The sequence below is a fragment of the Papaver somniferum genome, unplaced genomic scaffold, assembly GCF_003573695.1.
Source record: "Papaver somniferum cultivar HN1 unplaced genomic scaffold, ASM357369v1 unplaced-scaffold_137, whole genome shotgun sequence".
In the NCBI taxonomy this organism is placed as follows: domain Eukaryota; kingdom Viridiplantae; phylum Streptophyta; class Magnoliopsida; order Ranunculales; family Papaveraceae; genus Papaver; species Papaver somniferum.
In genome coordinates this window covers 10,561,675-10,573,666 of record NW_020622934.1, presented here as the reverse complement: position 1 = coordinate 10,573,666, position 11,992 = coordinate 10,561,675, and the positions used below count along the sequence as shown (strand labels likewise).

General features: G+C 35.0%; 1 protein-coding gene across 2 annotated transcripts; it reads right to left on the bottom strand.

Moving 5' to 3' along the window:
- Positions 1 to 8,500: 8,500 nt before the first annotated feature.
- Positions 8,501 to 11,634, bottom strand: LOC113334393 (RNA polymerase II-associated protein 3-like). Of its 2 annotated transcripts, none has more exons than XM_026580654.1 (11): positions 11,427 to 11,634; positions 10,977 to 11,204; positions 10,739 to 10,863; positions 10,505 to 10,626; positions 10,345 to 10,427; positions 10,113 to 10,208; positions 9,871 to 9,993; positions 9,546 to 9,743; positions 9,301 to 9,395; positions 9,098 to 9,195; positions 8,501 to 8,901 (listed from the first exon to the last, which is right to left on the bottom strand). In XM_026580654.1, the coding sequence occupies exons 1-11, from the start codon at positions 11,466 to 11,468 to the stop codon at positions 8,801 to 8,803; spliced, it is 1,311 nt and encodes a 436-aa protein (XP_026436439.1). In that variant the 5' UTR covers positions 11,469 to 11,634; the 3' UTR covers positions 8,501 to 8,800. The 2 variants fall into 2 exon arrangements, with proteins under 2 accessions (XP_026436439.1, XP_026436440.1); XM_026580655.1 differs by having other exon boundaries at positions 10,977 to 11,195.
- Positions 11,635 to 11,992: the final 358 nt, after the last annotated feature.

Sequence of the window (11,992 nt, the reverse complement as noted above, 5' to 3'; positions counted from 1 at the left end):
GACACAAAGATGATAAAAATTGGGGAAAGGGATGCTGTACGGCGTAGGATAGTAGCCGAGTCAGTGTAGCTGAATCTGATTTTGGATCCGACTCGAATATGTTGTGTTTTTTTTCTATAATTCAAATTGACTCGTATTAATTGGACTCAAAAATTATTAAATACCTCTATGGTCTTCTAATCTAGCATTTAGATTGGAAGTCCACGTTAGCTAGGACAATCTCCTAAGACCTATTCCTAATTTCCTATACATATGTCAGACTCATATATTTGGCATATATGCATCCATTATGGGTATGCCAAACTGCCAAACTCATATGCCTATATGTCAGGAATAACATATAGGGATACATGACAGACTTTCCAGCAAGCGCTAGAGTGTTCATCGCTCGCTGGTCAATCCAGGCGCTCGCTTGTCATTCCAGCGCCAGCGGTGGTCAATCTGTCGCTCGCTGGTCTAATCAACACTTATCAGATCCTCATCCAACGGCTACTATTTTTTTCCTCTATAAATACGTAATTTCAAACTCATTTTAACTCACACCAGAATTTCTAAATCTCCCTAGATTTTCTCAATCTCCAATTCTTTTCATCACTCTTCCAATTCCTCAGAGAGCATGGATGATAATATGAACATGGTTGAGTTCGCTGAGTTCGTAGCAAACCAACGTGCTGCCAAAAATCAAAGAGTTGTTAATCGTGCCAATGCGGAAAGTGAAATTAGGAGAACTCAAATTAGGAGACGTCAATTCATGAGGTGAAAACCAAAATTCACTACTGCGAAAGCTGAATGTATTTGCAGGAATTATATTTATCTTACTAAGGATGCATTTCATCCCCAAACATTGTGGCAAAGGATTTTTGGGAAATTTCAAGAACAAACAATGAACCTCTACAATCGTGATGTTTTAGAGTTGATTCAGCGCTTCCCTACAATTAAGCATGAAGTTACTAGGTATGTTGCTTTACTTCTGTAAGAAGGTCCAAACTTGAGAAGTGGTGAAACCATGATGGAACTTCAACAAAGGTGTCGTGCGGAATATCGTCGCATTTATGGAAAAAAATTCCATTTTGAAAGTTGTTTCGAGATTTTAAGATATTTGCCCGAATATTGTCCAACATCTATGTTGTAATTTCTCAATTTTCCACTTAAGTTCTTATGTTTTAATTTCTTAATTGCCTAAGCATTAAGTTTTAATATTTGTTTAAATTATTAATTGTAAGATTGTATTAAGAATATAATTAATATTAATTTTCAATAATATTCGTCAAATTTTCAAATTCATTAAACTTCAATATAATCATTAATAGTAATCTTACAAGACATAAAACTAGACAATAATTGGAAAGACTTCAAAATAAAAATTTGCGACAATGGTCTTCATCTTGTTAATCTTCTTCATTTCACAAAACTTTCAATCAATACGCTCATGAACGGAATTTCTTTTGTTTATCTTCTTCTTTGGCTTCAGATTTGTTTTGTTTTGATTTTTCTTGCCTTGAACTTTTCTTTGCCTTTGCTTTGATTTAGTTACGGTTTTGACTTGGTTAATATCCAAAACTTGAAGACTTCTTTGCTTCTTACCTATTTCTTTATAACTATCACGTATCTTCTTAACGACACCTTCAAGCACTACTCCAGAAAAATCAAGTTGTTTGTTGCCGAATCAAGTTGGGTTTGAAATCGTGTCATTTGGAAAAATTCAAAAAAATAAATTAGATTGGGAAAGAGAGAAATAGAGAAATTTAGATTAAGAAAGAGAGAATTAGAGAAATTTTTTGTGTAAAAATTTTTGGGGTAACTTCTGAGTTTGAAAATTACCTATTTATAGTGATAAAGAACTAGCCGTTGGCACTAGAGTTAACATCGAGCGATATTCATAATATCACTGGTGATAAAGTCTTTTTCTCTGGCGTTATTGTAACCATCGACCGCTAGAAACTCTGTCGCTTACTGGTTTTCCTTAGTGGCGCAACTCGTTTGCCATGCCACCTGGTATGCCAAACAACATTTTTTTCCATACCCATAGGAATATGCCTAAGGGTAGCTCTAAACTAGCATATTAGATGCGTTGAATCATTCAGCGAAAAGTAGATTTAGGAAGCCGCGCTGAATCATTCAGCGAAAAGTAGATTTGGGTTGCGCTGAATGGTTCAGCGCAACCATCTAAGCCGTCGGATCAAAAAATAAATCTAGATGCCCTGAATCATTTTACAGAAAGGTGATTTTGATTGCGCTGAACCATTCAGTGCAACTATATGGCTACTAGTTCACATTCGAGCAATTTCTAAGAGAGAGAACTAGTTTTAACAAATAGACAACACGTTTTTTTTATCTGCAACACTTTTTGGCTAATCTAGCAGCCAAATCTAGCCCATAGGACTTAGTCTTAGTAGAGTCAGACATTAAAAAGAACTTTTAAATCGAGTCAGATACAAAATACTTTTGAGTTAAGTCAAACATCAAAACAATGAAAAAACAGCCGATCTGTCATTTTATTCAGGCCGGGTTAGACGTTGATTCAGACTTAGATCTCAACTCAGATCCAAACATATAAGGTGTTGTTTTCTCCGCTTACTAGTTTGAAAAGATCATCTATATAGCATGTGAACAAATAAGGGTTTGTTTGGGAGATTGAAAATGGGATAACATAGCTTAGGATAGTGTATATTACCTTGAGATAATCAGTTTTAGTGTTGTTTGTCTAAAATCCTATCATTGGATAACTCAATTTGTGATCATTTGACACTCAATCCAGCAGTAGATTAATCTTCAGATGGTCAATTTTAACTCAAATTGTGCAAGTATATCAGACATCGAGATAAACTGGTATGAGCAAAAGACTCGGAGTCACGTTGTTTATTGCGACAAGAAGCGTTGCAGTGTGATTGATACTTTAAGTGCTTGTATTTGTACTGTAATTAGTCAATGGATAATATAATATCTCTACAAAATTAGTCGATATTGTACTTACAATCTACAACAGTTACTCAATATCTAAACTAGGAATTATTCATTAAAATAATACTCTTTCCATTTCATAATAATATTTTGGTTTCACATGTAAATTGCACATGAAACCAGTCTTTTATTTTGAAATGGTGGGAGTAATATATTATTTAATTATAAATTAATAATTTATTGTATTATCCATAATATAATATCTCTTAAAAAATAATAAATTTCCTTGGTCTCAAGCCTATTATCTTACAGAAGATATACTTTACTTAGTTGAACAAGTTAATCCTGAAATAATATCAAGAGGAAACTAAATCCATTCTTCACTCAGAGTTCTTCCTAGCATACCACGCTAAAGTATCCGTCATACGGTTTTTGTTTCTATTTACATACATACCAAGAGTTTTTTGGAAATCTTGGAACCTATATTAGCAATCATTTACAATAGAAAACTTTGTCCAAGGCATGGTAGAACAAGCGTTGTTATCCGCTCTGACAAGAGTAAGGCAAACAAAATTTCCTCCAACTTGTGTTGTTGAGCCCAATTAATTGCTTATAATAAAGCTTTAGCTTCTTCCTCTAAAACATAATCTACATTATCCATCCAGCATTTGGCTGCACCAAATCCCCCATTTGGTGTGTATCAGGAGAAGACTATATTATTTGGAAACCTGACAGAAAAGGATTATTTTCTGTTAAAAGTGCTTACAATACAATATGTTCTGATGATGTTAATAGTATTGTTTCCCTAGTTACTATATCTAAAGAAGTCTGGTCTCATCTATGGCATAGTAAAGTTCCTTACTGGGTATAACTTTTTATTTGGAAATGCATCAAAGACATAGTCCCAGTTAGATCTAAAATCTCCATCTATAAGCCTGAGATACAAACTGTCTGTTCTCTTTGTGATTGCTCTATTGAATCTATGAGACATATGTTCTTTGAATGTTCTTTCTCTAGATCCATCTGGTTAAGTATGAATATACACATTGATTATATTGCAGGGAGCTTCTCTTCTGTGCAGGAATGGATCATTTCTTGGTTCGCAGTAGATGGTTACAATAACACTATTCTATGTTTGGATAATGAAAATTTTGTCTATAGATTACTGTGTACTATGTGGTACATTTGGAAAGATAAATGTTCTCTTATCTTCCAGGGTATTAAGCCTAATGTGCAAAGTACAAATTCTAGAATTATTAATCTTGTCAGACAATGTGTTGATTGTGTTGTTTCTTTGTCTTCTCATCAGTCCTGGTTTCCGATTAACGCTAATTAATCAAAGGGTAAATTAAGAACCCACAATTAGGGGATACCACCACAAATTCGGGGATACTCACAAAAAGAAAAAAAAACATTATGAAGTAATTTGGAAAACCTCTTATCTAAAAAAAAATTGTAATGTCAAAGTTAACATTGAGTATCCCCATGATTTGATCTGATTATATCATCTTTGAAGTAGTATCGGTCGATTCCATACCACGTGCGTTAACGTTCATTCACTTCAATACCGCTAAAAAACCGTGGTCATGAAAGTTGATCATCATAGTCACCTGGGATGAAATTAATCCACTGCTTCCTAATAAACTCTTACAGTTATGATATTCCTCTTTGAGTCGACATATTATACCATGTAAATCCAGATTGAGTAGGTTCTTTTTTTGGTGGGAGGATCCTGTAGTCACATTAGTTTTCTGATTTATAGTATTATCTGGTGTTGTTACCGATGATTATGGTGATGCAAGTTGATGACCAAAAGGAAAATATTCATGAAAGTGAGGATAAGAGAAACAAGTGGGGTAGTATGATCCTCGTTGTTGATTGCACTTGAAAGTTTAAGATGAGTACCCAGAATGACTGTGGGTAGGATGGGGTATAGGATTCATCGTCCATAATCTTGCCATCGAGGAGTAGGTTTTGACTTGTGATGCGAATGCCGTCAAACCTTCTGATCTTTTTTTTTCTTTCAATTCTACTAATTTGAAAATGCCGACAAAATACATTCAAAATTTCCGTAAAAACTATATCTCCTTTGACATTGCTTTCGACCCACAAACAATACCGACTGTTTCAGTCGGTATTGCATTCAAATAAAAACCAAAACCGAAATCTACTGCCGGTATTGCCTTCAAACTTATACCAATGCCGACAGTGATGTTGTAAACCTAATTTTTGAAAGAAATTTGATTTAAAACCTAACAAATTGAGTCATAGCATCACAAAAATTAATGGGAACACATAAATTAATGAGAATCACTCATCGTCTAACCAAAACGATTTCACTGAATGGTTGATCGTGATGATGAAGAAGAAGAAGAGGCAGTGGTATTGAAGTGTGAAGATTAAAAGGAACGGGGGATATGTAGTTAACAGGATTTAGGTTTTCTTTTAGTTTTTATTAAAGTAAATGGCAGTATTGACATTTTATCACCCAAGAAACTACTCCCTTAGCAAAAATTTAGTCCCATATAACCAAAAGTATACCCCAATTTGTGTGAGTATACCTCAATTGCGGGTTCTAAATTAACCATTTTAAAAAATAATTGGATAAGAGGTGTTTTTTTTTTACTTTCAATGAACTTTTTTATCCTGTAGTGTAGGCCCAGATTAATTGGAGTAGGACCCAATTTAGTCGGGTATATTTGGGAAAGATATCCATATGACAATATAACTTAACCAAAAAATAAATACCATATGCCAATATATAAGATGTAACCATCTGTTTCCACAAGAAGACCTTATATGCCTAAATATAAGGTCGTATATTTAGGAAAGATTTCCACAAATAAGACGTAACCATCTATTTTGTTGTTGTGGCGAATCCACACAATGGTTTTGAATCATTGTAGATAGATTTTTTTAGTAAACTTACCTGATGGAGTTAATGATCATCTAATGGTATCCTTACCAGTCAGCGGGAGTCTGATTTGCATAATTCTGTCCAGTTGTGGAGGAGTGAAGAATTCAACAAGTGCAAAGTGTTCTCATTCATGAGTATACGGGTTGATTACAACAAAAAGCAGTAGGATTCTCCAACTTTTCTACAGAATATGTTCGGCTTCCCTATATATTATCTAGCCATATACTAACTTCCTCACCCGTATTAATGTCTCAAACATGATATTGTTGCACAATTTCTAATTCCCTCATAAATACCTTTCCTTATCCAAGAACTTTGCTTTCTTGGTTTGGATTGCAAATGGGAGTGTTTAGGAAAATACTTAGATTTTTATTAAACTCCATAACAGAGGTCATCAGGTTGAGTAACTATTCACCAAAGCTTTTTAGCTAAAAGAGCTAAGTTAAACTTCCTAAGATTTTTGAAACAGAAACCCCCATATCTTTTGGGAATGCATAATTTCCTCTGGGCTTTATGATTAAAACCCTTTTTACGTATTTGATTGATGGCCCCACCAGTAGCGACACTGAATATTTTCCAGCTGGTGTATAACATATTTTTTATTTTATTTTATTTTTGCTGGAAAAGAAAGATATATTGATATAGAAAAAGATTACAACTGATTCAGGCTGAATGGAGGATAATTGTCCAACCATACACCTGATACATTGAATGATTTACTTTATTTAGCTGCTTTATCATCCCAACCATTAAAATTCCTACTAACATACTCAATTTTAACATAGCTAAAATCCCTAAGAATAAAAAAAACAATATTCTAAAATGGAATTGTTGAACCAGCTAATCTGATCCCTTTTTATTGAGAAAAGAAATGGCAATCTTTGCATCAGTTCTTAAGCAAATTATGTTATAACCTCTAGCTTTAACCCACTTTATAGATTCAAGTAAGGCTATGCATTCAGCTTCTTCTGAATTTAGTGCTTAGCCTTTGCATCCTTTGAATTCCCCTGTTTTGTTAAAAACAAAGATTCCAACACAATAATTATTAGTATTTTTGTCATAAGAAGCATCACAATATATCAATGGAAGATCTTCATTAGAAAGAGACACATGAGCTTGGTCAACAGTAGAACGACTATTAGGGCTAGATGAAACTAGGAATTCATTGGTATCACTAATCATTTTAGATGTAAGTCTGACAATGCATAGAGTATTAAGGGGTTTTTGTTGGAAGATGTGAAAGCATCTATCCCTCCAAATACACCACACAGTAGTTAAAACATGACAACCAAGAGTATCATTAGACGAAAGATATTTGTTAATCCAATCATAAATGTTAACAGTAGTAACAGAGTCTTGTAGCTCCAAATTTCCAAAGGGCAAAGAAGCCCAAACAAATTTAGAATAAGAACAATACTATAATCCAATACAATACTGAGTAGCCTTATCAGCTTGAGAAATCAATTTTAGGAATAATGGAACCCCTAAATATTTATCAGTAAAGCTCATTGGCTTCATTTGCAAAAGATTTGCTATATCAGTTTGCCTATGCCTAGAGTACTCTTGCTAAAAGCAATGCCACTTTTGATAGGACTAATAACCTGACCAGAAGCTTTACTAAATCGTAAGAGTATATCCTGAGATACTTTAATTCAGAATTTTTCGTTTTAAGAAACAAAATCACATCATCTGAAGGGGAAAAAAAGAAAAAAATCATGTGTAATACCCCCCCCCCCCCCCCACGATCTAGCGGGTTTGACTCCATAAATTCTTTTTGATTTTCAGCTTGAATTATGAGACGGGATAACACATCCATGCAAAGTATAAAAAGATACGGAGATAAACCATCTCCCTGACTTGAAGAAGAAAAAGAACTACGTTTAACAAAAGGGAAAGAGTTGTAGTACTACTGCACTGATAAACCATTTTGCATCACTGTTCTGCAAAACCAAGATGTTTTAAAACATCACGCGAAAAAGACGGTTCAATGCGATCAAACGCAAACACCTTAAACATGTCTAATTCAATAGCTATGTCGCATGCTCTTTCATTTTTTCCATAGTAGCTAGCAACTCATGTGTTATGACAACGTTATCTTGAATGCGCCCACCTAGCACAAAAGCTGCTTGATACGGAGAAATGACTTTAGAAATGATAGGTTTCATACGATTGACCATCAACTTGAATATTACTCCCTCCGTCCCTCATTAGATGAGCTATTTGGTTTTTAGTTTTGTCCAACAATGGATGAGTTATTTCACTAATCAAGGGGGTATTTCTAAAACTATCCTTTTAATTGATTATTGTTACTATATGAAATATGTATAATTTGATAGTCATGTTTATATTCGTTGCGTAGGTGTTTTAAAATGCTTTTCAACGGTATATAAAGTTTATAAAAAATCATGGTATAGTTTAAGAGATAAATCGTTTCTAAATTTACTAATTATTGCCCATAAAGGTATAATTGTAAAAAATACTTAAATATACTCCACTTTCCTCCTTGCCTTAAAATATGTGCAAACTACAAATAGCTCATCTAATTAGGGACGTAGGGAGTATTTTTTTTAAGTATCCAGCTCTCTTGCAGTAAGACTTGCTGGACTACCAGTCCATTGGATGTACCTATTCGATAGTTATTACTAGCCAGAAGTTATAAGCGAATTTTCCACAACTTCTGCATCACCCCAGAAACAAGCCATTACCATTTGAAGAGAGAATGTACACTCAGAATCACAAAAACGTGAAACTGCTACAGTTGTTGTAATTGTCCTAGATCTCAGACTCAGACTCTCAGTTACAAGTGTATTTAATATTCCATCCGTTTCCAGAAAGTACTGTTCCTTTTGGTCCCTTAAATAAGAGATACGTAGCAATATACTGGAGACGGAATACATCTTTAAAAAAGGGATGAGGGCAAATTATCAACTTCAGAACTCTTTGTCGATGAACTCTTCCTGGAAAATGCATCCACCTATCCGCCTACCTCACAGGACAGTACTTCGACTGCAATTTGATGAGCATCTCTGAGTAATCGGCCGTATTCGTGTTGGAGAAGACTTCTTCCCACATCTTGTGAAGATCTGTAATCCAAATCACATGAAATGGCAAGAAGACACATCCATCATGAGATATCATACAAATCATCGTACGGATTTCAATTCAAGACTTTGGAAAGCTAAAGTCTCAGCCAATCGTATATTGCGGTCTTCATGAATTGAGCATAACATACAATTACTAGTATAAGCTTATAACAGACCTTATACTAAAATTCAGTACCTGTTTTGTCTGCAGCAGAGAGACACATGATGATCATGTCAAATCTTGAAACCTTGGTTAAATTATCCAAAAAATTCACAGCGAGTTCAGTCTCCTCCCTGCAAAAAGGATTAAGAAGAGTGAAGAGTTGAAAAAGTGAATTCACGTGATGTATTTCACTTTTGATAAGAGAAATATATCAAGAGTGAGAGAACTTCACTTACATGAATAAGGTGGCCACACACTTGATAATGTCGATGAGTATGGGAGCAGACAAGGCATTCTTGAATAGCTGTGGTAACGTAGTTGGAGATATAGCCTAGTGAATACAAAATGGAATTACCGTTCAGTTTCAATACAAATCATTTCATCATAACCACACTAATGGGTGCATCCTGGAGATAACAGATCAAAAACTCCAATCATAAAAAACGAATATCAAACGGGTAAAAACAAACTGCCGCACTACCTTCAGGAATGTAGCCTGGAGTGCAGGGTCACCAGAGAGACCTTTCCAAGAAACCTCAAACTGGTAAGCTGTCTTGGGTGGTGAAAGATTTTTTGCCGCTTCAGCAGCAGCTCGAGATGCTGCTCGTGAAGCAAGTTCTTGGACTGCTGTCTTCTGTTCTCGCTTTTTATCAAGACTTTGAACTCCCTGAGGGTTTACCTGAAAAGAAATTACAAAAGCTGACAAATAAGGACTGAAAACAAAATTACTGACAGTTCAACCCTCTTCTTAAGCAGACAACCAACCTAATAAAATAAGACCCTCTAAGATGAAGCAAAAAGCTAACCTTCAGGGCTTTGCCACCTTCTGAAGGTCCATATGATTGTGGCTTGCTGCTTATGTTTCCAGATGCCACAGATATTCTCGCAGTCTTACTTCCACTTCCAACGTCTGAAGGCTTTCCACCAACCTACGAATTTTTACGGAGACGAAATCGTGAATTTTGAAAGGTGAGAAAAATGTACAGGATCAAGGCACGGGAAGCTAAGAAAAGGGAAATAAGAAACATGAGTAGTATTGTTTTATTACCTTGGTATGACCTGTTTGAATTTCAGTAACTCCTACCCTTTTTGCTTCTTGAGTGGAGTCTCTAGCTGCTGCTGCTGAAGCCTTCTTAAGAACCTCCTGAATGATACCCAGACATTTTGCAGACAACATATAATTAAAGGTTGTTAGGAATTAATCAATGTGATGTGACAACAAATGCTACGGCCACCAAGGCTCTAAATATCAGTTCACCAGAGAAGAATATTCAGCATACCTTTTTATAAAGACCTTTCACGTCAGCATGCTGCTTCTTGACTTCTTGGTTTTCAGGCTCCAGCCTCAGTGCAAATTCAGAATCTACGTTTACGTTATCCCTTAGTCCAAAAACTTAGACAACTCGAATGAAAAACATCAGGATTTAAAGTTAGTGTTACCTTCAATAGATTCCTTAAGTTTTCTAAGTTCTTTTCTAGCTGTTGCACGCCTTGAATATGCTTTTATGTAGCGGTCATCTAAATTTAAGGCCTCGGTGCAGTCATTTTCAGCTTCTTCAAATCTAATAAACAATAGAAGAGCATATCAATGTGAACTCTTGCTAACTAAGAGAACAAACATTAACTATTTGTTTCAAAGTAATCCAATGAATGCAAATTCCACGTATAATTCACCTTTTGATTCTGAGGTAAGCCATGGCTCTATTTGCATAAGCTACGGCGGAGGGTGATAAAGCAATGCTTCTCGAATAACAATCAATAGCTTCGTTAAACTTTTTCTGCTTAAAATACTCATTCCCCTGTGTAAACAACAACCAAAAATACAAACAAACACATTAAATAGTTGGCGATTTAAAAGTTTCACCATAGCACGAATCCTATATAATGAACAAGATAGGTAGTAAGTTGTTACCAATTCCTTCTGTGAATTAGCATCAGGAGATTCTTCATCATGTAATAGACTATTAGATATACGAGTAATGGGATCAGAATTCCTCGAGTAACCAAACTGATTTGAACTGGTCATTGAAACCCTTTTTTCACTAACTCCAGGAGAATGAGATTGAGCTTTCAATTTCTTATCTTTCTCTTTAAGCGAAAGTTCCCAACCTTGTAAATCACTTAACATTCCCTGAAAATCCTTCAGGAAGCACACAATATTTCATAAACAAAAACCTACTTTTCAGTAAACTAATCAAATAAGTTGTGATCCCACTAAGTTTAATTTCAATATTAAGCATAAAAAATGAAAATGAAAATGAAAAATTGAGCCAATTAGCTGCAAAAACCCTTGTTAAACCGCCTCTATTTAGTTGGATTATATAGATTAATAAGAGATGAACAAGGGAAGGAATAAACGTACCAAATTTTGATCGCGGTTGTGCTTGTTTGGAACCCTAGCCATGGCGTAATACTGTATGTATGTGAGAAGAACTGAGGAGGAGAAAAGAAAGATGAAAGTGAGCTTCAGAAGGGGGAAAATTATTTGCGCGGGCTAGATGTTCTGGATTCTGGAAGTGGGGATTTGTACGGTGGTAGCCCTGCAGGCACTTAAATTGTTTGTGTCCTTCTTAACCCCTTCGGTAAGGGCTTTTTAGTTTCAGGTCCTTCTCTAAGAATCTAAGCTGACCTCCTCAAGTGAAACACCAAGGAACGGATGGTGACCATGGTCAAATAGATACCAAAATGCGTGAGTTTGATTTTTCTTTTTCTTTTCTTTTTTTTTGATGGAAATTTTGTGAGTTTGATCGATGCACTAATACATAGCTAGTTTGGGTCCTATTGTGATTATTTGGGGCTTATAAATTTTTTCAACCAACCTAAAGAGAATTATACGGAGTGTCTAAAAGATGGTAAAATACTAAATTAACCTTTAAAGAAATCTTAATTTTTCTAACACAAATACAAATACAAAATCATAATCACTTA

Excerpts from the sequence above, each read along its gene's own strand:
- LOC113334393 (XM_026580654.1), bottom strand. The coding sequence starts at position 11,468 with ATGGCTAGGGTTCCAAACAAGCACAACCGCGATCAAAATTTG. Across the intron at positions 10,864-10,976 it reads CTAATTCACAGAAGGAATTG|GGGAATGAGTATTTTAAGCA; the intron begins GTAACAACTTAC and ends TTGTTTACACAG. Across the intron at positions 8,902-9,097 it reads CTCTGCTGCAGACAAAACAG|ATCTTCACAAGATGTGGGAA; the intron begins GTACTGAATTTT and ends TTTGGATTACAG.